The sequence below is a fragment of the Arvicola amphibius genome, chromosome 11, assembly GCF_903992535.2.
Source record: "Arvicola amphibius chromosome 11, mArvAmp1.2, whole genome shotgun sequence".
NCBI classification, from domain to species: domain Eukaryota; kingdom Metazoa; phylum Chordata; class Mammalia; order Rodentia; family Cricetidae; genus Arvicola; species Arvicola amphibius.
The window spans coordinates 39,372,235-39,399,569 of record NC_052057.2 but is presented as its reverse complement, the minus strand read 5'-3'; the positions used below and the strand labels follow the sequence as shown (position 1 = coordinate 39,399,569).

The following is a 27,335-nucleotide window of genomic DNA, read 5'->3' as shown; positions in this document are numbered from 1 at the left end:
GGAAGAATGATTGGCGAAGGTGCTCAAACTCGGGCTTCCACAGCTTGGCCATACATACATGTGCATGGATACTGATGCACATGTCAAAATACACAAATGCACACCACACACGCATAACTAGTGCATGTAACATATTGCATAACTATTTGATGGAGGACTCCCATTGGCTAATAAAGAAACTGCCTGGCCCATTTGATTGGCCAGCCTTTAGGTGGGCGGAGTAGACAGAACAGGAAGAAGGAAGTGAGGTAGATGGCTCAGTCAGATGCTACGCCTCTCCTAAGTTAGACAGACCGCCATGCCTCTCCTCAGAGAGAAGCCAGATGCGATGAAGCTCCAGCCCAAGATGGACGCACACTAGAATCTACCTGGTAAGGCACCACTTTGTGGTGCTACACAGATTATTAGATATGGGTTAGTCAAGATGTGAGTAAGAGCCTGAAAATAATGGGCCAGGCAGTATTTAAAAGAATACAATTTGTGTGTTGTTATTTCGGGTGTAAAGCTAACCATGCGGGAGCCGGGCAGGACGAAAAGCAGCCCTGCCCGCAGCTCCTCACTACAACTATTTGCTGTGCATTCAAATAAACACCAACCACTGGCATCAGCAGTAACTCTAGTCCTAGGCACATGCGTGCAGAAACATCTACAAGGTCTGCTTTACCTCTCGTCCATGTTCCGAGGAGACTGGCTCCCATGGTTGCTATTCCCAATGAAATTTCGGATCTCTGTGAAGTAGGCATCCTCTTTGTCATCCAGGATTGCACCTGTGCCTTCCAGCTCTGAGTGAGGCGATGACGTTGCCGTACCTGAATGGGAGAGAAAGCCTTTGTGAGAAGATCACTGTTCATCTGGCCACTTACTTAGAACTTCATTCCTTGTGAACCGGAGGAGTGCTGGGTCTTAAGACTTGTGCTTTTCAAAGGGAGTACAAGCAACTCCAACTCACAGTGCCTGCTCCTGAGAGTCTCCTGAGAGCACTCTGGTACACCAAGACCAGGACCCACAGCCTATCGAGGCTGTCATCTCTCTCAACCTGCTTCTTCTTATCTTTCTGGAGCATGGGAGTGTTTCTATTTATATAAGAAGATCGGGTCAGAAACTATAGGAACCTTATGTCCAGATTCTGCCACAACACACTGCACGCAGTTCTCGCTGCAATCAGTGCATGTTTGTTGTTGCTACACTAAGGTGTGTGACAAAGTGAAGGTTGAAACCACACCCAGCATTTTGTGCCTTGCTTTTGTTACAAGGGGGTGTAAGCAGACGCAGAAACGACCCAGGGGCTCGTACAGCATGAAGAGTCCAATAATGGATCTTTCTGTCATGAGGATCCTCGGCTTCCTTGCAAAACTAAAGTCATGATACGTTTGTCACAGAACTGCTGTATTGGTTCACATAAATTTGCACCACCGTGAGTACTTCATGTATTGCCAGGTCTTCTGCAAACACGGGCTTAAAGCTGCTCATGTATTCCCGCAATGTGTCTACAATTTAGTAGTTCATTATTACCATCCTTGTAACAAAAACCAGGGTTTTTTCCCCCTCATCTTAAAGAAATTATCTGGTTAAAAACCAAGCATTCAATTTTGACAATTTTATTTTTCAATATTGTAAATCAAACTCAGAGCCCAGAACATGCCAAGTAACTGTTCTATCACTGAGCTATATTTCTGGGCCTCCAACTAGTTGCATTTTCTAACTTTCTTTTTTTTTCCGAAGTAATGTTGCTTACATAATATAGAATACTTATCACATAGAATAAATTTCCATAGTTTCTTCATTGGGCTAAACTTCTAGGCCTAAAATCTAAAACTTTAAACCCGGGATTGGTCTTCTGGATATGAGGAAAATGAATAATGTATGTTGTTATCATTCAAGATCACAGATAACGTTGTTTACACTCAAAAAGGATCAACAAAGTAATTTATTCAAGAAAAATGATTTGGCTATCCAATCATTTCCTTTTCCTTCTCGGAAGCCCCCTTTCTTGAACTCAGTATTCGCCCACCACACTCCTAATTGCATAGGTTGTCTCTATACATAAACACCAGCAGACAAAGGCCAGCTCTTGCCTAGTTGTCTAACTGTCCAAAGCAAAGGAAAGACTTTAGAATCTCTTCTGTTATGAACATATTGGCACATTTGCCAGCAAGGAAGGCTAGAGACTGGGGTGAAGTTGCCAGTTACTCAATTCTAGGTAACAATCTGGGACAAAACCAGATGATCTGTGCATCCTTTGTATGTTGTTCTGATCATATCCCTTTCCTATCCATAGTCTTACACAAAAGTCACCCTGGGGACCATGATTTCTAGTTTCGTATTCAGGGATTTTTATCATATTTAGAATACATATTCTGTGAATAAATGAAAAGAGAATTCTTGCCATTTAGGAAATTCTGAGGCATATCTGTGCAGCGTCTAGGTCATGGCTGTCTTTGTTTGAGATTGCCTGTTGAGATAAGTCCAGCTGGATGGAAATAAAACCTAAATATGACCGTGGAGTCTCACATTCCCATTCATCAGTGATTGCCTCATTCGTGTGGTTTTAAAACACCAGGGAAATGTGGCATGAATTTCCAGAGTGCTATCAGACTAGAGTGTTGAAATGGGAGGGAAGACTGAGGAGCGTGATTGTATTCCACGGTACAGAACATAAGTCATCTTTCCCCCACAACACCACCGAGGACCCACCAGACATGTTTCCATTCTCGTGTTTCTTCAGATGTCTGTCGAGATTGGTCTGTTGACCAAAACATCTGTCACACAAGTGACACTTAAACGGCTTCTCCTTGTTGTGGATGTTGCGGACGTGCCGCTGCAGGTTGGAGGAAATGCTGAATGACCGATCACAGTATTTGCATCTGGAAAGTAAATACAGACCCAGTATAGCAAACACGTTAGAAGTCATTTCACAAGGCTTTTGGACCTGAAAGCTAAAATAACACTTCACATAGGAAAATACTATTTATATAGGACTTGCTGTGTTTTGTTTAGGGTGGTTTCATTGCTCTCTAATTTATTAGAATACTGAGTTCTAATGTTTTACACAAATCTCACTAAACTAAGCATATTACAAAGTGATTGCATTGAGTCTTGTTCTGCTTAACACAACACAGTTAAGTACAAACTAAATGAATATTGAAAGTCTAACCAATTTAACTCACCTAACGATAGCTACAAAGAAAATTCCATTGCTTTTTCCTAAGTGGCACAAAATACTCCAATATTTTAAAAACTAAAGCAATGTAAAAAAAAATGTGCTTGGTGCCAAAGACAGCGTTTTTTCTTAACCTGTAGTGATTAGGAATCCCAGAGCCTCCCTCAATACTAAAATGTTACCAAAGCAAGTGATGGTGCCACTGCGTTCCCCGGATGAAAGCAAAGGTCTTCAGTAGCCTCCTGCTCTCACCTACCCCAATGTTCCATTCTGATGTCTATTAAAAAGTCGGTCACAGCGCCAAACAAGGTCAGTTGAATTATTAACTGTTTCTACATTTGATACAAATAAAAATTCTAAGTTATTTTATTTTTTTTCTTTGTCCATTAAATAAAAATGTAAAACTTTGAGACCCAGTCTACCCCAGGTCTTGGTCTTTTCTGTGAGGATGGAAGTGGTTTTGTAATTGATGGAGTTATTTCACAGCACTTGAAGGGAGACTCTATCGTGTATTTGTGAGGTGTGTGTGTGTGTGTGTGTGTGTGTGTGTGTGTGTGCTATGTTAAAAGAAAATAACCTGACTTTTCTGACTGTCTTCTAAAGAAAAGTGTGTATTAGTTGCACTTCCATGTGCGACGGGTCCTGCTGCACCTCGTTGCTGTCTTTAGCTCAAACACTCCACATTAAAAGTCAACTCCACTCATTACACTCCAAGTATTCAACTCTTCCTGCTTCCCTTGTGATGTCAGAAATCTAGTCAGGTCTGTGGGAAAAATAAGCTGTTGAACTAGTTACTTTGGCATGGTATCAATAAGTCAACTCAAGAGTCCTTGAGGTGGTGGGAACAACTTCTGCATCACAAAGTTCTTTAATATTTCTGGCTTACAACAGTAATAAAAATGGAGTGAACATCTGCTGTGATCGGAGCTATTCCATTTCATTGTCATAGGAAGAACACTTATGGGACACTGGCTTTTTCTACTGCTGTACTTTCATTTCGAAAGCACACAGCAGTGAGGAATCTGGTGCAGTTAGCACAACTGTGTTGGACTAAGTAAAGCAAACCCAGGAGCCTTACAGAGAAAATGCACACTCTAATCAAAGGCCTGAAATATTCTGCTCATGACACAGTCTACATGAATCACAGAGTTAGAATTTCACATTCTCCCATTTTTCTTCTGTGTGAAAAGCCTTTTCCAAATCTACTCAACATCACCTTCTTGGATGTGAATAAAGTTGATCAATAACAAGGTTTCTACCCATGACCAACTCGTATTTTGACCCCATATATTCATTTGCCCTTGAATAGAGAGTCAAGTTCTGTAAATTTTAAAGTAACTTTATTCTAGTCCAATATATTATCTGGTATTTAAATGATAGCTCAAATCAAATAGGAGCCAAAAACCCTTTGAAATCTGATACGAGGTAAAAGCTCCAAAATAAAAAAGTCCAGTCTGGCTACCAAACTTCATAGACAGTAGTTAGCATCTAAAGATTTCTTATTTTTCTCCATTTGTAAAATAGAAGATCTGGACGAATCATTCAAGATTTCCAGCTATGCAAACACTAGTTTGTGCATTTTTGAACACATGTACGACAACAGCATTGTGTATGAAGCAGAATAAGACCTTCTCATTCAGCCTAGAATTAAAGGAGCATGGTATCAGTGATGTCATAGCTGTGGAGTGGGACAACACTCAGCCATAACAAAATGGGAATATAGGAATCTTTCCACTTAGGAATTCTTAAGAATTCCTAGGTGATGGAATATTCTCCAAAGGAGAGTTTACCTAGAGTTTTCTATTGTTCTACCTATTAAATATTTGTTATATAAAGTTCATCTATAAATAGAAACCAAGGGACTTAAGAAAATGCTAATTTTCTGAGTTTCTCCTAAAATTTCTCTAATTTTTGAGTGAGCATGGGTCTCCCCATTTTTTTTCATTCTCTCTTTTTAAGATTTACATTTTTATTGCATGCAGTATAGGAGGGTAGATAAGTACATGAGAACAAGAGAGTAAAAATGACTTTGGAATTCAGAGGTATCAAATTCCCCTGAAATTAAATTACAGGCATTGTGATCTGTCTTACAGCAAGCTGCTGAACTCTCTCCCCTTTCTCGTCATCATGTTTACAAACAATACCATTAAAACAAGACTACTTGTTTATTGTAATGAGAATAATAGTGTTCAGGCCAAATAATTATACTAGTACACACTCCTTAAGAATTTCAAAGGAGAAACAAGACTTCGGTGTTGGCTGAAATAGATTCACTCTTGGAGAAATAGTCAGGGCAAAGTACTACACTTTCAATAATGAGTTGCATTTTTGAAGTAGTCACGTTACTAATTCCATTGTGTTGTAAGCAAAGCTATTACAGTCAAATATGACCTGTGTATCATTTGGTTAATTTTAGCATTTAACAGAATAAGGAGCTATTGATAGAATTGACCCTTTTCCTGGAATACTTATCTGCTGAATCTCTAAATCTATACTTTTTTTTCTTCTTCTGAGGTTTAAGATGTTTGTTTCTTAAACCTCCTGTTGGGATCTGTGGAAGATGACTTAATTGTACTACGGAAGAGGATATATTTGGATGGTTACCTCCTAGCAGGGACTCGCAGCTAGGACAAGAGGAAATTCAGTGTTATGATCTTTGTCAATTAAAATGATACTGATTATTGAGAAAAAAGAACTAAAGTAAAACATTTTTAAGGTTGTTAACATCTTTTAAACACATATCCATTACTAGAAATTACACGAGATCTCTTAGACTATAAACAATACGAAGTCTCATTTGATGAAGAAAAGACATTCTTAACTTTGGTCCCAGCAGATACGCATTTCTATTTTGACTCCAAGTTTGATTTACATTCAAATATAATACACCAAACTAATTCTTATTCTGCTGTGACCTAATGAACACTGAATACGACAATATTTATCAAAATATTTAGAAAAAATTCATCAAACCTGTAAGGCTGCTCTCCTGTGTGGGTTCTCAAGTGCCGTGTTAGGTTTGCAGACCTTGGAAAAATCTTGCCACAGTACCTTTGAGGAAAAGATATTTATAAGAGAGAGTCAGCGGAGTTGCCTTACGCCGCAGCAGAATGCCGTTATGTGCGTGTTCTTAACTTAATCCTGCACGCAACTCATGTCGTCTCTGGCATCTACAGTTTGCAGCAAAGTCATCCTAAAGTTATAAATAACTCTACCAATAAGGGCTGCATTAGGAGGCCTGTCTAATTTGCTCACGCATAAGTGAGCAGTTTATGAAGATAGGCATCAGCCCAGATGACCCCAATAAACCTGCTTTATTAATTCCATATCTTCACACTCACAAAGCTGGAGCGGACAAGAGGACTTAAGAAATGCAAAGAGTTTGTGATTCTGGGTTGATGGATATATATTTCAACTGGAAAGAAAGGAACAGTGTGGCCAAAGAGTAGAGAAACTGATGTGCTTGAAACAGATAGCACAAGTATCTGAACATAATTGAGAATTCATCGAGCATAATTTATTAGGGAACACAATAAACACACAAAGGAAGCTTGCTCCTCCCTTCATGAGTACTAAGAAATATAATAAGCAGTATTCCTCATTTATAGACTTTATTTGTCTTTTGTGAATAGCTTTATTCAAAATTAGTGCCATGACAATTGATAAATATATGACTGAAGGCAGTAATATTCTATATTTGCATGAAAATAATTAACTGTGAAAGAAAATGCATAACTACTAATGTGAGACAAGTAGATAGTATCTGCTTTGTGTCTGTATATCACAATCAAGTGCTCTACATTAAAATTCTTTTTTAATGATAATTTTTTTAAACCACTATTTTTATATATCACTAAATAAAGAGCGCTTTGAAGTACCCAGATTCTGTCATGGCTGATATTGATAATTTTACAAATTATCAAGAATAATCTGTAGAACACACAACAGGCTGTTCGGAACCAAGGGGAAGATTTTTGGCTGCCATTAGCTCCACGTACCTGCACGTGTAGCGCTCTTTCCCCTTCCTCAGCAGGTTCTCGGGCAGGGTGTTGGGAGGTGCTCTAAAGCTGAACATAGAGGGCACCGACTGAAGGAGCTCACTGGCCTCGGGCTTCAGGGCGCTGAAGCTCTCCAGCTTTTCTGCCATGTTCTCAATAGCTGACATCTGAAAGGCACAATCACAGACATCTTTGCTTCTGCAATGATCTCTTACTAACCAAGACAATACTCTACAAGAAGACTTCAAATCCCTACATGCAGCAGGTTCTGAAGGAGACTGCAGGGCATCAGTGCCAACCAATGAGGAAATTAATGAGAAGCAGAGCTAGCTGAACTGCTTCCGCAGTGGCCTGGTTAGGCTACACCATAGTGACAAGATCGAGTGGCATACCCCAAAGACATAACAAAACGAAATCAGATTTTATCTAGTTGGTAGCCCTGTACTACTGAAATCAATGAGAAACTGAAAATTTTAGGGAAAGATGCTACCCACCATTGCTGGATAATTAAGAATAAAAGAGCCGTGGTGCCTCATGAGAACTGAAAGCAAGAAAGAACATCAAGTCTTCAAAGGTGAAGCTTAAACAAAACGTATGTCATCCAGAAAGAGAAGGTTCAGTGTGTAAGAATCGCCTGAGGCTAGGTTAGATTAATATCAGGATGATCCAAAATTTTAAGTGGGATCAGATTCAAGAAATTTTGATGAAATGTTCATTTGTCCTGAGCAGATTTAGTTTAAACTGCGTTTATGATATCGTAAGACAATTTCACATGAAATAGATATCATGACACAAGGGGAAGGTTTTCATTCTTCAAGCCACGCTCTCTCCGTGGGCTCAATCAGTCTAGGATGTTTTGTTTGTCACCACCCGCTGGCATATTTGCGGGACCGACTTGTAGAGAATTGTATTGGTTTTCAACTTAGCTTGATTTTTATTGTTTGCAGTTACATAGATTCTTCTTCTCCTCAACTTTCCCAAAGGGTTGTCACCTTGGCACTCACATTTTATTCGAGAACCTGAGCTACCAAATTGTAAACAGACAACTAATTCTCGGGCCAGCTTGTCAAATTAACTCACTTGGTTCTCGGATGTTATATGACCAAGGAAACACCAGTTAAAAGTTTTTCAGATGCAAATGAGGCAGTGGTGGTGGACACAGAATCCAGAGAGCAACTGCAAGCCCAGACACCTAGCCAGTCAGAAGACTAATTTTTTTTTCTAATGAGACATCAAGACAGAGCTAGAAATGTATTTTCCACGAACAGTTAAAAATAAAATCTAGCATGTTAAAAATAAAATCTAGCATGCCTACCTGAAAAGGAAAAGTAACAATGTATGTGCTTTCTAGAAGCATAGCTAGACAGAATACCATGAGCATCTTTACCTAAAGTCAAATCTCAAACGTTGCTTTCTTCTCACAAAGGGTGTGTTGTAGGTTTGAGTCTTCAAATGACTATTCATGTTCGAATTAGCTATCTTTCTTTCTTCTTTATCCTGGAACCTGCTCGCCCATTTCATGCCCGGACTCCTAATGCTAACTACAAATTGCGTTGTACAGGGTACCACTGCCAATTTGCCAAATGTCTTTCATCAAACACAGCACATAAAAAAAAAAATCTCAGAGGAAAAGTCAAGATCCATTTACTTGTCAGGCGACAAATGTGAACGCATTGGGAGGCAGTAAGGGCTCTAAGCTCAGAGGTTTGATTCATAATCACTCAGCTGCTAAAACATTCTGCACAGATGCAAGTGGACAGCACATCTGTCACTGTGAAGGATTTTGACACATACTGATCACAGGGCAAAGATAAGGAATGGTGACACTGCTCGGGGAGGTTGGAGGGAAGTCTGTCCCTGCCGAACACAGTCATTACCCCGTTCCAGCCAGTATTAGCATGTTCACTTTATTTATTAAAAATCAATTCAGAAATAGTTTATGATACTATTTTATCTGCGTTTATTCCTTCTAATTGTTCCTTGTGGAAAATCATTTTGATAGTCTCTCCACCATGGGATAAATTATCTGAGTGAAAAATAGCCTCTGGCTTACAATCTGACTAGCGACCACAAGCAAGGGGTCGCAGTGTTCTCATGCATTGCGAGGGCAGAGAAGTAGGTGCATGGCTGGTGGTTACAAATATTTTATTTATGTACATTTAATATTTGGGTAATGTCTCATTATCCTGTAATTTTAAAGAATTTGAATGTCCATCTTGCTCCCACTCAGATGCCTGAAGCAATGTGTCTTGAAGAAACGTGTTTTCACTTTTACAGAAAGCAGCCTCCTCATGACTGTTATTAGTCTCAGCTTTCATCTCTAGCGCACACAAACTACAAGTACTTCAAATTATTTGGGAGCGATTGGCTGCTGGGAAATGTGTCTTGCTTTAGGAGCTGTAACACTAGATCCTTTCGAAGGAAGGTCAGTGAGATTACTTCACCTCTAACAGTTTCAACGTGGCAAAAGCACCAACAAATGTGCTTTCTAGAAGCACAGCTAGACAGAATACCATGAGCATCATAACCTAAAGTCAAATAGTGTAGACTCAATAGCCACATGATAGCATCCTCAAAGACAGTAAGAAAAGAACATCCATCACCCAAGAACCTCTCTTAAAAGCCACACACACAGCTTTGACTTCTGCTGTCAAATAAAAGGAGAATAAAATTGGGAAGGAGAAGGGAAAAACAAGACTATGGAAGTATAAGCATTAAACAAACACATAAACATATGTACACACATGCACACACTCATGCTCACACATAAACATATGTACACACATGCACACACTCATGCTCACACATACTCATACATACATATATACACACACATACATATACATGTACATGTGTGCATGCACATGTGTGCGTGCACATGCACATATGCATATTCACACATGCACACACATGCTCACATATACTCGTACACACATATATACGCACATATACATACACACGCACATGTGTACGTGCACGTGTGTGTGCACACACGCGTACACACACATGCACAAGCACTCAGCTAGACAACACTGAAGAGACAGGAACGTTTCCATTCCATCCTCCCTTTCCTGTTCCTGGGATTTGCTCTTACGCCTCTCTCGATTAGAACGACTAAGTGGTCTTTGTTTGAACAGATAGAAGTGATTTAGATACCATCCAGTTGTATAGTTTAGCCATTCTGTGACCAATGCTGATCTAGCCCTTACCGATTGACACTGGATTATCTAATATATGGGCCAAAGCCTCAGCTTTCTATCTGTTCTGACTCATGTCATGTTCCCCCAGAAGAAACATATCTCATGTAAAGATAATACATTTTGGTATTTGTTTTAAAGTCTGACCTGGCATTTTAAAAAGTCGAGATGAAATAGAATTAATTTAATAAAAAATGGCTAGATATAAATTATATTATTTAATTATAAAATATAATAAGAATTGTAATACAATGAATAAAAATTTAGGGAAATTAAAGCAAAGAAATTACCCACTGTATATTTTAGCATTAAAATGCCAAATGACCCATTAATATCTTAGACTAATCTAAGATCAGCAAATGACAGGCTTTTTCCAATGTAGTAGTAATTTTTATTTGCATATATATAATAGTTGTTGATAGTATCTACAGCCAGATGTCTGGAAAAGGAAGTTATTTCTCTCCCTTCCAGTCCCCGAGAGGCTATTAACTTTATACTGACGCAAACTGTTTAGAGGCGGTTCCCTAGCTCCTTCCCCCAAATGCAGCTATGCCTGTAGTCAAATAGAGTTAATAATGAAAAAAAAAAAAAAAAACACATTTCTTCAGTCAAGATATCACCACCCTGGATCTAAGTACTTGTCTTAGCATTTATTATTGGAGTGCCGATAGCTGAGGAACTGAGAAAGTTTCTCATCGAAACTACTCAGTGACAACCTGATTATGTGAAAGCCTGTCTGTCCAAGCGCTCCATGAGTTATGTGGACCAATGATGCCCAATTAGATTACACATGACTTTATCACAGAATAACTAACTATTCATAAACAACAGGATGGGAAAGTTTGTGGAGCCAGAAGTTTTCTATATTTGCTCACTTGATAATCTTGAGAAACTCAGAGCCATGGTCATTTGGGGGAGAATACTCATATTTTATGTTTATCTCACTTCATAGATCAAGTTCAACAGTCAGGGCTACAAAATCACTGAGAGCTATTTACCACCAGGAATTGTAAGCCTGTGTCTTCAGTCTGTATGGCAAATATCTACTTCATATCACCAGTGTGATTCACAGCCTTGGAAACTCCTAGGTGGAAAGGAGTATTTCCTGATAAGACAGTAGTAACACAGGATGCTACAAAGGAGACCTCGCCTGGACTTTGAATTGGCTTTGCCAGTGGATGCAGCCATCAGCCGTAAGTGTTGGGATCAACACTGTAAGCTTCAAGCAGTTACAAACATGGCAAATGCCAAAGTCACACTGTACCTTAGGAAAGGTAAGAAAACTGAGGCGTGGAGCTCCGAACAGTCCTCTACTAGAAGGACAGGGGAGGAATCCTGAAAACACAGGCCAGTATATTCCGAGAAAAAAAAGCACTGGTTGTACGACTTGGCATAATTAGACTAGTGGCTTCCACATTTTCTCACCGGCCTCCTTTCCCTCTGTCACGCGTTCCCCTCCCTGGCAATATACATTTTAATGCTTTCTGAGTACATGTACTTAATTATTAAGCATGCAACAACAGTGCGAAAATTTCTCAATCCATCACTATTTCCACAACAGAGAAAATGGAGGAGCCCCGGGTTAAAAAGAAATACTTAACATAAACCAGATAAAGGAAATAAATAAAGGCTAACATAGTCTATGTAACTAAGTTTGCATGGAAACAAGCGTGGCTGCAGGACACCAAACTTCCCCAAGATTGTTGGTATCCCTATGAAATAAGCCATTTCGATGGGTGATGTAAACACAGGAAGACTTAAAGGGAAAGCTGAGGTCTATGTTACTCTCATCCACCAAGTTCTATTTGGGGGTAAAATATAAAATGAGGAGTCTTCCCTCCATGCATATCATTCTGTATAAATAAATGAATGAATGAATGAATGAATAAATAAATAAATAATAAACCTACACCTAGCATCATGAGCAGATACCAGATATACTTAGACATTCATACACAAGTTACAGAAATGAGACCTAATTCTGAAAAGTCCATTCAGTACTTAGGTACAATAGTTTAAGGTTACCCTGTTTCCAACTGGTAGGAACCATTCCTGCCTTGGGATAGAAGAATGTGAATTCCAATGTCAGCCCTGAATATTAGTTCAAGTTTTACCTTACATGGGGCTTTATCAAAAAATTCTGTAATACATTGTCCCCAAATAATAATGGGATCTGCTTAATGATTCATTTCAAAGCTTCCCATATAAAGTCTATATGAGAACACTTTTACCAAAGCATAATTGTGTGGAAATATGGAATTAGTGCAATTTAACTAATAAAATCATTCCATGAGTCATTTTTAATATGTTATATTCCCCGTTATATTGAGAACATTCTGCTATTGGATGAGCAGGGAAAATGTGTGCTCCAGGCTTATCACTGAAAGGAAAGCTCTGGATTCTTATCTGCTCTGCTCAGCATACAGATTAACCTCTTTTTTCCAATGCCACATTACTTTAGTTAAAAATGTAAGGAACTTACCCATGTTCTCTGGTCAGGTAGTGGGAACTGGTAGCAAAATTGAAACAGAAACAGAAAATTACTTCTGTGTTGGATCTTTACTGCAATCTATCCTTTGAGAAATGAGTATTTATACTAATCTGATAATGTTTACTTATCATGTAATTCTATCTTGAGTTCTAGAAATGAAAATTAAATCTATGTATAATATTGCTGAGTTTCCTCTATTTCCTAAGATTAATCATAGACCCAAGTTTGATTAGAAACCAGCATGTCCACCGCTCTACGAAAGCTATCTACTGTGTGCTACAGAATCCAGAAGGCAGAGCATCCTTTTCTTCTTATTCATTACAAGAGTTCCTTCTCATAACCCAGTCTGCTGCATCTCTATCATAACACTAATACAGAAAATGTGGCACTTACTAAAATTGGAATAATTACATAACAAAAGAAAATATTGTTGGGAATTCTGTGCTTGACAGATTGGTACTTGCAACACAAAAGTATGAAGGAAGGAATGAAAATGTTATAGTTACGGTGACTTAGATGCTCTTCCAAAAGGCTGCCGTTTTTACTCTTGAGAAGATCACTTAGTTGGGAGATAACAGGACTTGTTTCCATAAAGGTAGTGACAAGTATGAAATGTGACAACGGGAAAGACTTGTTGGAAACAATATAGCATGTGAATGGCAAAGGGCATGTGGTGTCTCCACAGCCATGCATAAATAATAACTTTGAATACGTTTAACTTATTCTCAGCTCCTCAGAATGTAGTGAAACATACTCAGGTGAGGTAAGTAAGTGAATAAGAGAGAAAACTTAAGTGACAGGGTCTTTGATATAGATTAAAAAGGTCAAATCTGAGAAAATAAAAAGTAACAAAAAGCAAAAATTATATTAAAAGGTCAGAAAAACCCAACCATGGATAATGGCCACCTTTACAAGGGTCTATCACCAAATGATTTTTACTTCAGTTCAATCAGCTGTAATATGAATGTGAAACACCCTGACTAGGGGTCAAAGAAGTGGACAGTCTGAGTCGCATTCAGTGATGTACCCTCTCCATCGTACATCTTATCTATTGTGATCATTCTTTCTTTTTCAAAATTCTAATTTAAACTAAAGCACCGTGGGTAATTTTCACCATTGTATCCAGGGAGAGCCTCTACAGTGCTCAGTACTCCCTTTGCTCAAGTAACGTATTCACCAGGTGAAGATAAATGAAGGCTGCGTGGCCTTCTAATGGCCTCCTAGCACAAACTGCTTCCTCGAGCACTGAAGGAGGACACTGGGCTTTATCTCTTAATCTGGATGTGTATGAGCATGTACCTTTTTCATACTTGGACATCACTTAAAACATTGTAATTCTCTAAGAAGCAAGAGAGCCTCATAATCTTTCAGCAAGATTTTATGATTATCTATTGCCTTGCTCACTTATTATCGTCTAGAGATTGAGTATGGGGATAGATTGTGTTTTTAAAAATGCAAAACTAGGCTTTTCCATGGCACACCACTACTCAAACCTGGTGTATGCGTTCATACTTTTCTAAAGCAATTAAGAATTGATATCCTCTTTGTTGTGTGATAATTCAAGAAACAGACAGTGGGTGTCTGTAACTTCTGTGATTCAAAATGTTTTAAATTGGAAGTAAAGGACCAAATGGTCTTAGCCAAGCATGTATTTAGCTGTCCTTTGGGTTGGCTCATGACACAGTAAGGTCATGCCAAGGGCACAATGACCATCTTTCCAAATATCCTTGGGTACATGGGGCAGCCATGCTTGAAACCTCATGACTTAGAAAGTAAGATCAGGACATCAGAAGAGTCATTCACTACAATGACTTTATGCTCTCGATGTCCATACATTCAGAAGAGTCTCCCTTAGGTCTTTTCAGAGACCATACAGAGAGCCAAGTATATCCTCTCTGTAAATCTTGTAATCTAGTCACCCTGAAAGGCCAAGGGGTCTCATATTTATACATAAAGAGGTGAACAATCTTCTTCAAACCAAAGCACTTTTGCTAATTACAAGTAGCAATAACCCCTTGTGCCTCAGTTACTCATCATCCCAAACCCTTGGATTTTATTAGTTGGGGCTAGTATAGAACTGATTGAGTACAAAAACCAAATCAATACTTTGGGACCTGAAGAGTTTTCTAAAAGAAAATGGATCCCTCCAAAGACCAAAAACTTGAAGGAGAGCCGAGCTTCTCTTGCGTGTACTCCAGGAATTTGTCTCCTAAGTATTACTTACTAAAACTTCTAGATTCCCACAACAGTTCAAAAATAGCTTGTGAATCAAGCATCCTGAATATGTACCTCCACTTTTCCTCCCACTGTCCATCATTCCAACACTGGCGCTACACAGAGACCGATTCCAGAAGGTAAGAATGAACTATACTCCTGTGTTCCCACAGGTATGCCAGAGTGAGACTGTAGGAGGGGACACCGCTGTGCTCTGAGCTCTGGGCACATCCCTTCTCTGTTTTATTCTTTGTTACCTTTGAGAATATTAAAATATAACACACTCCTTCATATTATCTTATTAAATATCTGAGAATTCTGTATTTTTTTAAGACAGTCCTATACACATGGCAATTATTGGTAAATGAACTTACCCATTTTATCAAGTGGCATATCTACCTAGGCTAGTAATAGGTTTTAGGTGGCATGGGCATCTTGAAATCAACTCTTCCAGAGAGTTTTGGTAGAGAAGAAAACCAACATTCATATAGACCAAATTGCTCAAAGACACTAAACCAGTTTCATTTTTTCTCCATTCTATTGTGAGCTATACCACTCAGCTTTGAAGTGCTTAATTACTGGATTTGTTATATTATTAAAATATGCAAGCAATTTGAACAGTACTGTTAAAAGCATATAATAATATAGTGTCACATATGCTTTATTTATAATTAGAAGATAAAGTATCAGAGAGTTTCATTTTTAATACACTATCTGAAACATGGAGCATATTGTATTTAGGTTTCTTATCCCATGAACCCTTGCAAGTGTCATCTAGGTCAGTATAAATATCAGATATTCACCGCTAAACATTTACCACCTCAGTACTTGGGTCTTTTCCATGTAGGGTTAGGTAAACAGTATTAGTCCTCATTCTTCCTAAATAAAAGTCCATGCTGGAATGTTTCAGAAAGTTTTGATAACTAAGCATATTTTTTTTCAATTTGGATTAGAGTGACAATTTAAAGCAAACAAAAATACCTATTTATAACTAAAACAGATGTTTGTGTCTTTGCTCTCATACTCTCGTTTGGTATTAAAGAAGACAATCGAAAACATGAGGACCAGACACCAGCTAAGATTCCTAGCCCAAGAAAAACTAATAGATCTACTACAGAAATTGAGGAGATTTTCCCAAGTTTAATTAGAGGACTATTGTTTGTGGTTTGGACACACTAGAACAGAACAAACTTATTTACGAAATCCTCAAGCATTTCCATAAAATCTTTGGCATCATTAAAAAATCAGAGCTTGTATCATTTAAACACAAAACAAAACAAAATGATTTTAAAAAGAAAACCAGATTCCAAACATTATGGTTGCACTTTCCACAGTTCTCTAGCTGTGGGTTGATGTGTAAACCAGTTTGGGGAAACATAATTAAACTGGTGGCAACGCAGAGAGGAAGCAGCGAGATCGCGCTGTTCAGCGGCCCCTTTGCAAGGAGAAACTGTATGTATTTTGATAAATGGGCCTGGCCCCATTCAGTAAATAGCACTGTGTATTGTGGTGAATTCTTGTGCAATTACAGACCTTCACTGGAATGCCCAGTGGTGTCGAGATAAATTCCTTCACCCTCTATGGTAACAACTCGTCAGGTAGAGTCACTTCCTGTTTTTATCTAAGCACTAAAAGGACAAGAGTGGCCTTCAAGAGGCTGGGACACGATGCAGTATGATCCATATCTTTGTGTCAGGAAACTTTAAACACAAAAGATAGCTTCAGTATTTATTTCCTCAGCTGAGTTCTACTCACTCCAACGTGCACTTTAGCTCAATAAGCAGTTAATGCACATAATAATTTAACACCCCAACTATGTTATTTTTACACATATACCGAAAGCTTTTTCTTTCAAAAGCCTGGGTTTTAGTCCCGCTAGAATTTCCTGTGTTCTTCCACAGCAACGTCATAGGAAATCCTAGTGTTCTCACAGTTTCTTTCATTCCAGTGCACCTGCTTTTCGGGATCAACAAGTTAGTTTACAAGCTTGAAATCTCAAATCCAAAGTACTTACTTGTGGGTGAAATAAGAACCCCGGAGAAGGTCTCAAGTATTTTTCTTTCAAAGCTTCAAGTGGGTCGGTGAGCTTTCTTTTCTCTACTCTGAAAGGTTAAAATTAGATTGGGGAGGTGAATCAGTCTTGCTTGTCAATCACGGCCCAGTCCCTGTCATTCATCACAGCAAAGCCAATGGAAGCTTCCTTTGGGATTGGCAAGAAGACCTCCACTGGGGAAGGATATACATCAGGCACTTCTACTTGTTTAAGGGGAGAAAGACTCTTTACAACAGAAAAACCCTACTCGGTGACTCCGGCGGCAAAGGAGTTTGAAACCTGCAGAGTTGCTGGGTTACAGGCCTCTCTACAACCTTAGGACTTTTCCATTTCAGATGTGGCAAGAAAGTCTGAAGAATTGGAGATGGTTGGGGGGAAGTAGGGCAATTTAATTTAAGCCATTTTGTACCAAAAAAATTACATCTCCGAATATCCAGTCCGGTTCTCTTAAATCTGCCTTTTGGGAAAAAGCGAACTTCCAAGTTAGCTATTGATATTCAAGATATGCTCAGTTTTATATATATATATATGACATATGTGTGAGATGGGCATATAAATAGGCAAATTCTTCACCTCTCTGTCCTTCAAAGTTTAGAGAAAAGGATGAACTTTAAACATGCTCTACATCCTATCTGCTGTTAGGTACACAGGAGGTGAAGTAAGATGGACTAATTTTTACCAGCCATTGGCAATTATCTTTTAAACACTTTTAAGTAAGTACACTTTTGAACTATTACTAAAAGCCAGAGATAGTGCACACTCGGGAAATGGAAGAAGGGCTTAGGAGCTAAAGTTCATCTTTGGCAACATGGTGAGTTTGAGGCCCATTCTGGGCCACTTGTGTAAAGAACAAAACAAAACAAAATGCTATTGAAACAGAATAGCTATGAGCTCAAAAAACTTTATTTCTCCTATGTTTTACATGCATTATTGTACTTATTAAAATAGACATTAAGAGGTCAATTTCTGGGTAAAATATCTGGGGGCTGCAAAACTGAGCTTCATCCAAGACTGGCAGTAATTAGGGTTTAGAGCTTTTGATAAGAACTTTATCTTCTATAAAATGAAGGTTTGGAGTCTTGGGCTTGGAAACAGCAAACGGGGCTGAGGATGGTCACAGATGGTGACACAATATATTTCTCAGTTCTGAAATATGACATTTGGAGCACAAGGACATCTTAGACTATTTTCTTTGTCCTCAGATATGATCTTGTTACAGAGCCTCCAGCCGGCCTCCAACTTATGATCCTCCTACCTCAGTCTCCTGAATATGTGTTAGCATGTCCTTTGTATTGTGTTCTCTTTCTCTTGTTGAAATGGGAATAGCCTTTCATACACTAGCAAGCTCTCCAAACACTTTAGATAACGTGGGTAGAAGGCATTGACTGATAAGGACTCTCAGTTCTAGCACTGAGGACATCCATCAATATTACTGAATGGAAGAATCTCACCATATCTCTTAATTCAGAAATATTGGGTACAATATGAAAATAATCCTATCTTAAATAAGTTCAATAAAAATTCCACATGTTCCACAAAGTCTTGGTAATATTTAAAATTTTAATTAGGAAGTAAATTAAAAATTCTCATAATATGTAAAAGGTGTAATAAATATAATGGTTAAAGAAAATTAATATTCAAAAACCAAATCATTTTTAATGGTGATTGTTACAGTATGCCACCAAAACACATCTTATTAAACATAAATGCTTTACCTATAGAATTCATATATTGAAGGAAACTGGATAATGATGAGATTGAATAGAAACGTATTTTAAGCAACTTACTCATTCTGTATACAAAGCCATATGGGGATTAATATTTCACTTACTCTGGATTCTAAGAGATTTCCTTAGAAGGAGAATATGAGTAGCATATCCTTAGACATATCAGTGAGTTACCAAAGAGGAGACTCTGGCTGTTCTAGGTCTCGTGTTCTTCTAAATAAGCAGCCCATTTTCATGCCCATGCGTATCTGTGCTAATCCTTTGGGAGCCTCGTTCTTCTGCCACTTGACAGTTTGCTTTAAAGATGACTTTCTCATATTTTTCACTCCCCAAAAACGTTTAAAAATAAGTTTATTGTCAAAATAAAAAAAATTTTCTGTGGTCCTATTCCAAAGCCTCAATTTCAGAGAAATCCAAAAATAAGTCTACACTTAACCTCTCAACTTCTGAATAAAATTTGATTTCTCAAGATTAAGCCTCACCTACTACTGATAACCACAATATTAACAACAAGTGATCCGGAAGAGGAAATACTGACAAAGTGTACAATCTGTTTCATACATATGGTATTTTTCCAGCATTCTCTCTCATCATCCTTACCTATAAATGGGGTCCATGAAGAAGGGAGTAGGTCTCGCATGCTGCAAGGAGCCATCTGAAGTCGATCTTGTTTCCATATTGCTTCCTTTCTTTTCCCCAAATACATGGTTTTTGCGAGGTTCAGTCAACTTTGTCCCACCTGCTCTACTCCTACTGCCCATACTTAGATCCAGGGGTTGGTCTTGGCTTGTGGCAGGTGTTGCTGGAAGCTTCGAGGGGATTGAAGTCAAGGGCTTCTCATCCTTTTGCTTAGTGGTGAGGTCAAAAGGGGACTCAGAGCTTCCCTTCTGCAGTTTCTTTACTTCACTTGGTGACTGGGGTTCCATTTTCAAAGGTAACGACCTCAAGTCTCTATCAGGAAATGGGTACATTGATTGAGAGAATGCTGGAAAAAACGGGAGGGGAAACACGGAAGGGTAAGGTAACGCTCCGACTTTTTTGTCTTGCAGCCCCACCAGTCCTGTGGAACCAAAGTATTTTTCAGCAATAGACGCAATAGCCTTTATAGAATCATTCACAGCTCCTGACACCGCGGTTTGCTCCTCTACAGATGCTGAGAAAACGGAATGATTGCTGTATTCTTTCTTATTATTTATGGACGCCAGATTCTGCAGAGGGCTTACTTTGTCTTTGAACATTTTACCATTTTCTTTACATTTCTCTTTATCACTTTCAAGGTCACTTTCCAGATCAGAGCCCGAGGTTGTCTCCAGGTCACTGCCACTCGGTGTACTGACATCATCAAGGTCACTACTCTCTGACTGGTCACTGATTTTCTCAAGGGGCCTCTCTTCAGAGGACCTCTCGGGCAGCAGTTCCTCTGGCTTATTGTCCCCTACAGGTGGGTGTTTAGACAGTGCCTTCAAAATATCCTGTGTAGCTGGCAGTATCTGAGGATGTGTCAAGAGGGGACTTTGGCATTTGTTTGACTGTTCAGTACTTGAGAGTCCTTTAACAGGAGGACTAGCGGGTATCAGAGGAGGCCTGTGGTACAAGCCTGAAGGAAACAGACCAGGAAAGCTAAAGGAAAATCCAGGAGCTGTTGGAAAGGTAAGACCAGCAGGATGCCTATTGGTGCCAAAGTAGTCAGCCAGGCCCGGGTTGGCATGACTCATATTAACCATGGACGTTTTATCCATAGCTGGGGTTCCAGGAAGTGAAATGCCTTGGCCAAAAAATCCACCTGCCGCAAAATGGTTCTTGCCCTCACAAAACCTCCTGTGTTTGTTTAAGGAAGACGTAGTGCTGAACATTTGTCCACAATCTTTGCACTTGATTTGGGTTCTGCAATCAGCGTGCATGCGCTTATGACGACAAAGGTTTGAAAACTGAGTATAGGATTTATGGCAGACCTCACCTGCGTGCAAACAACAAGAAAGAGTCTCAGGCTTTATGACAATTGCTTCTCAAGTCAGCAAGTATCTATCACAAGTGCTTTACCCAGAATGGTTACAATTAGGAAAGCTAGGAATAGGAGCTGGGAGTCCAGTCTGGACGCTTTGAACATGAAATACTTTCCGTTTTTACTAGATTCCAAAGCAAGGCATTTCATTGACAAACGTCTGCAAAGCAGCACAAATACTTCACACGGAGAACGCAAATGGTTTCCATCCCCAATGCACAATATTTTGCATAATATTTGTGTGCTTAAATATTTATGGGAAAGTCACAATCCAGAATGCATTGCGTCTTCCACCTGATTACTAACACTAGTAGGATCTGAAAAAATTAAAGATAGATTAGGCATGAAAACCTCAGAGCACTTTAAGCAGCCTGCCGTGGAGGCATCAGGATGGTAGACAGCCTTCCCCTCATCCACACACTTCGCCTTTATCATCTCTTCGTGTGGGAAAGGCTGTGCCCCCCCCCCCCCGGTTCATTAGGATTGTATCGTGTACTCCCATCATTCACACATCAAAGCCACACAACAATGCACATTGTGTATTGGGAGACCTTTTTAACAATCATTTTCATGATTCGAGAAAGACTGACATAATTTACAATGGCTCTATTTTAAGCCTGCAAAGGAAACTAAATTGAATGTAGCCCATCCTGCATTGCTGGTTCCCATGAACTATGAGCACGTCCTCTGACTTCCCCTCACACCAGTGGTTGCGCTAGCCTTCCTGCACATGAAACCCCCATCCTTGGGAAACATGCTCACTTGTGGCTGTATCTTCCTTGGTTATCTCAGGGTTTGACTTCTGCGTGTTATGGCCAAGTTTGGGAAGCCAAGGGGAGGGCCGTGAAAACGCTGATCCTAAAGAACCCAGCAGCCCGTGTGATCCTACACTAGCCCCCTTCACCATGAATCTGTCAATAAAGTAGCACGTCCCCCCTCACAGATGTGCCAATGTTTCTAAGTATATTTTAAGGCCGAACTTTGTAACCCTTCAGCCTTTTAAGTAAGACTTTGTTCAATTTGAATCTTGCAGGATTATAATATCAAATTGCTAAGCATCATAGCTTTTTTTAAAAAAAAACTTTGCTGTTGATGAGTTACTTTATGTGTGAGCTTAATTTAATGCCTCTCTGCATGTTTTATATATGTGGAAATATGATATACTTGGCTGGTAATTGTTGAAACAAATTGATTTCAAGAAAATAAACACAAAATTTGACAGACGCTGCTTTCAAGTGATAGCTGACCGTGGGTGCCGAATGGCTGAGTCCAACATGTGACGCGAAGCAATGATGATTTTTAGAACAGTTCATGCAAAGGGGATTTTATAGAACTCAGTCAAGCAAAACTCACTGGAGCTTTGTCCCCCCACCCCCAAACAGGAAGTGCTAGGCGATTGTGTTCCTGTTTTCTGCTGATGGAGACTAAACAGGATTGCCACACATCGCTAATCAGGACAGAGCCTTGGCCACACTGCAGAGACTGTCACAAGGATTTAGTAAGAAAAGAAGATGGGGTGATCGCTTTTCAGATTCCTACCAGAGTACATTGTCCAGTCTGTTCTAACAGCATTTAAACAGGCTCAATCCACACATGTACTATTTATACTACCTAATACATTAAATAAAATCACCTGGGGGGGGCAGACTTCCACATAATTGTATGATTATGATTCAGTTATGGATAATTCCAAGAAATTATAGATATATTATTTTATAGAATGCGGTCAAGCAAAATATATATATATATATATGTTATATATAAGTTTCATAAATATATATACTTATATATAGTTGGAATTGTAAAAATACACTTTAAAATAATCAGTAATCTATCCTTTGGGCACTAAGGTACTATGAGAAAATGTCTTAATGGGTCATTAACCAACTGTAAAGATAGGAGTTGCAATGTTTTATAAATAAAATGTTGCTAGGTCATCTTCTTTTCTACAGCAGGATGACTTTAAGAAAATTCCCAGTGTCTATGTTGGAATCACATAAGATGTAGTTGATTTGTCTGTCTGGAACGTTTTTACAGGGTGAGCAGAGTCTGTTGCGATCTCTTAACATAGAATCTGGGTGTTTCCTTAGTCAGGAGCTTTGTTTATCACCCTTGAAGACGCGGATGGAGACATCAATAACCAGGCTCCAGGTCAATGGTTCAACTGATGTTAAAGTCTACCCGCAACTGCAATTTTTCTCAGCAACAAGGACTTGGCCTCCAGTTAACATGGCGTCTTTCTCCTTCTTAAACAAATGAAGAGGTATTTTGAATATATTCTGCCTATTAGAGCATGTGGTTTCTATTTAGGAAGGCTGGCGATTGCTGTGCAGGCGATGAGTAATTGCCTTAGCGCTAGGGACCCTGTGCTCACTGTAATAAGAGACAGTTGTCATAAATACACTACTGGGGGCAGATCATGGTGTGTGGCCTTTGAGGAAGAACCAGATAGCAGTCATAGGTGAACCTCCACCCTTTCAGCCTCATGGCAACTCCTATGCTTAAACCCTTTGTTCTGAAATTGCATGGCTATTATTTGTAATTACTCCATGGTTCGCTGTCAGATTTGATATTTGAAGAAAGTCATCTGTTACTTAAATTTACCAATAATTGCTGAGAATGTATTCAAGTGAAGTATTGGATGCGGCCTGAATAAGAAAGGACAATCTCTCAAACTGGAAAACGGAACAGTTGACTTTAGCATGGTTCATAGCACAGACAAACGTACTGAACGGTGGAGTTGATGCTTTCTGACTTTTGTCTTCAAAAAGAGATAAGTACGAAGTAGGAGATCAGAGTTCCTTGTGATTTATTCTGCTCTTCTCACCAAAACATAAAACTTACCACATTTATTTCTAATGAGTCTGAAATAAATTAACTAATATAGTATGCCCATAGCACTTCCAAGCGGGCTTGTACGAATTATGGCCTTGACAATGAATACTTTCTCTCTCTCTCTCTCTCTCTCTCTCTCTCTCTCTCTCTCTCTCTCTCTCTCTCTCTCTCTCTCTCTCTCTCTCAAACCTCTAATTCCTATTGTCTACATAATTTCCCATGTTCTAACAGTGCTTCCCCAGGGAGCTCAGGGCACCCTTTGTTTATCTGCTGGTTGTCTTCGCTCCGCCCAGGGAACAGAACAGCTAAGCAAAACAGGACTCTCTTGTACACTGGAAAAGGAAAGACGAGAACTTTTGGCACTTGGAAGCACAAAAGAAGGCTGTGTCAAGGCAAAGAACAGGACGGTTAGTCTCTGGCAACTCCACGTTGGCACTGAGAATTAGGTATTTTGCCAATAGATTCTGTACTAGAGCCGCGGATACCTACTCCAATCCACTAGTGCTTGTCAAAATAAATAAATAAACAAACAAACCAAAGGGGGATAAAACTGGTTCCCATGCAGTTCCCAAAGCAGAAAGCCACAGATGTTGCCAGGTGCTGGTAATGATTCAAGGAATCCCACCCATCTCTGGATCCAAAATCAGTTTAGAAGTTGGTAGCACAGCTCACTTCTTCCCTGTACTTACACACCTACCAGGGCAAAGGAACAAAGAGCTCCAGGGCTGTTGACTAGATAAATCGAAAACAAAAGGTTTACCTTCTGAATTATTGGAATTATTGCTGCATAACCAAAAAACAGACCCACAAGGATGAGCAAAAGAAAATGAGCTGAGTTTTCTGTTTCTTGAAGTGTGCTACTTAAGTGCTTGGTCCAGGGGTGTGCCAAGTAGGTGGGCAGAGGGATGTTCCCTGAAAGCATGCACCGTGTATATCTGCTTGAGGGCAGTGGTTGGAGGAAAGAGCCTGTCCAGCATTAAAGAGAAAAGACTCTGCTTTTTCAAGTGTCCCAGAACTACCAGTCTGCAATGGAAGCAGAAGGAAGAGGAGGATTGAAGAGCATTTTATCTGCTCTCCACATACAATCCTTCATCTACCCCTCTGCACACACATTCCAGCATCTACCCCTCCACTCATACACACTCTAGCATCTACCTCTCCACACACACTCCAGCATCTACCCCTTAACACACACACACACACTCCAGCACCTAACCCTCCACACACACACTACAGCCTCTACCCCTCCACACACACTCCAGCACACATACAGCAAACATAAGTCTTCTTGTCTGCCCGGCTTCTTCCAGCTCCTTGAGGTCCAGACCGGGTTTTTAATCACTTAGTGATATCCGTTATTGGCTGTTTTACCAAGCCATGAACATTTACAATGTGAGATAAACATGATCATCTTGACTAAATCCTACTACCTAGGAAGGCTCTCCTTTCATTATTTAATGACTTCTCTTTTCTTTACCTGATACTGATTCCATCTATAGAAAAAAAACACCCCAATGATTATACGCGAAATGTTTTGGATCTGCTTATACAATAATTCCTTATAATATAAAATAACCCTCCTACTTTGGACCCAAAAAAGGCTAGGAGGGCAACCTCCTCCCACCCACCATGGCCGTGCACAGCCATGCTTCAGAGCACAGAGCCTTTTGAAGGAGAGACAGATGCGGAGAAGCCGGGGCATTTAGAGACTTACAGATGAAGGGCTTCACACTGCTGTGGATGTGTTTGTGTTGCTTGAGGCCTGACGACGTGGCAAATGTTTTACCGCACTCCGGGCAGGCATGTGCCCGGGCACCAACATGTTGAGACCGAATGTGTCGCTGAAGGTTGCTAGGGTCCGTGAAAACCTGCTAGGAAATGAGTACCTGATTAATCCAGAAACTTCACTCATGGACACAAGAAAGAAGACCAGCAAGAGCCCAAGAAGAAATTTTCTTTGTCTTGCTTTGGCCTAAGACCAAAAGAAAACTGTATTTCCAAAGTGCAAGGAACTCCTCTAAGGAAGAAACCAGGAATTATTCAGTTCTCTGCGTTTGTAACAGGGTATCCATCAGTGTTGGCTACTGGACCACATGAATGGATTGTCAGGCCAGGGTCAAGCAAGGCCTCGTCCAGACCATCATTAAAATTACATTTTAAAATAAAGACACATCACACACACACACACACACACACACACACACACACAAAATTTGGAAGATTTTGATGAAAGTACACCAAATTTATTTAAATAATTTCCCTAAGAAGTTAAACTCCAACATAATGTTTCTTCTGCATGTTTCCAGAAATCTGCAGCTTTTACTTTGGACATTTCACTAACTAAAAGATAAAAACCCAGCCGGACGGTGGTGGCACACACCTTTAATCCCAGCACTCGGGAGGCAGAGGCAGGCGGATCTCTGAGTTCGAGGCCAGCCTGGTCTACAAGAGCTAGTTCCAGGACAGGCTCTAGAAACTACAGAGAAACCCTGTCTCGAAAAAAACCAAAAAAAAAAAAAAAGATAAAAACCCAGTAATGCATCCAGAAATAAAATATCCTTGAAGACTAATTCAAATGTTCCAGTTTCCACTGCCACAAAAAGCGACAGCAATAGAAAGCGACCATTCCAGGGCATCTCTGTGCTCACTGTAAAGTACAAGAACATGGGAGTTGTGGACGACCGTTGCTGTAGCTCGCTCTGTGCCCAATGGGACACTGCCATTTCACCTGCGTGCTAGGTAGCACTGACGGCTAAGAGCCCTGCACTGCTTGGTGAGAACCAAGTTATGATTTCCAAGAAGGATTAGACGGACAAGCCTGAATGTTTGGAGTCTCCCACTCTTTCTGAATAAATGTTCAGAAGGGTTATGTGGCCTTCATCACAAGCCGCTATTAAAAGAAATAAGTAATTCCCGTTGGATATAATTTTTATTTCCCATGAGGCTACAAACCAACCTCACACGGGCAAGTCAGTAGCGGGACCATGAATTTACCAGGGACGTCTCACACGCAGTTCGGGAGCTCACCATTAAGTCCCACTTCCTCCATGACAGGGGACCCACTAAGTGTTTCTGTGTGTTCTGCCAACGCCTTCCAATACAGAACACTCACTCGGCTTTGCTGAAGGTATTTATAGTTCCCCATCTCAAGGCCTTTTCTATATAGCATAGCAAGTGATGGATGGAGAGAGAGGACAGCAGGGAGAGGTGTGTAGCCTACAAATTCACTGTACCTTGGCACAGTTTTCACATTCATAGTGCTTTCCACTGTCATGTGACATCTGGTGGCGAATTAAGTTGGACTTCCAGTTAAACGCCTTGGGACATTGATCACACTTGTATTCTCTCTCCTCGGTATGTGACAACATGTGCTTCTCCAAGCTGTGAAGAGAATAATTGATTTAGTGGGAGGCAGGGACAAGGAAAACATTCACAAACAGAATTATCCTTTATTACTCATTCAATTGGCAAGGCAAGAATTGAGAGGGAAAAAAAACTGAAGCGAGAAGGAGAGAAGAGATGGACAGAAGCATGTGTTATAGCTCCTAGACTGTATTTCCCACCAGATCGAGCCCTATAGGAATAAATCTGACACACCTATCAAGGATGGCCTGAATTTAGGAATATGATAGAAAATTGTCTATCTATTATAGATTTC

General features: G+C 39.8%; 1 protein-coding gene across 2 annotated transcripts in view; it reads right to left on the bottom strand.

Annotated features, from left to right (window-relative positions):
• Positions 1–27,335, bottom strand: part of Mecom (MDS1 and EVI1 complex locus) — a 558,857-nt gene that overhangs the window by 9,626 nt on the left and 521,896 nt on the right. The window contains exons 6-14 of one of the 2 annotated variants that reach the window (XM_038348277.1): positions 26,911–27,058; positions 25,392–25,545; positions 19,441–20,797; positions 17,075–17,162; positions 12,838–12,864; positions 7,159–7,325; positions 6,134–6,211; positions 2,695–2,864; positions 665–809 (exon numbers count right to left, since the gene is read on the bottom strand). In XM_038348277.1, the coding sequence (XP_038204205.1) occupies positions 665–809; positions 2,695–2,864; positions 6,134–6,211; positions 7,159–7,325; positions 12,838–12,864; positions 17,075–17,162; positions 19,441–20,797; positions 25,392–25,545; positions 26,911–27,058 (2,334 nt within the window). Of the gene's footprint in view, positions 1–664; positions 810–2,694; positions 2,865–6,133; positions 6,212–7,158; positions 7,326–12,837; positions 12,865–17,074; positions 17,163–19,440; positions 20,798–25,391; positions 25,549–26,910; positions 27,059–27,335 lie in introns of both variants that reach the window. The other variant, XM_038348278.1, reaches the window with a different exon arrangement.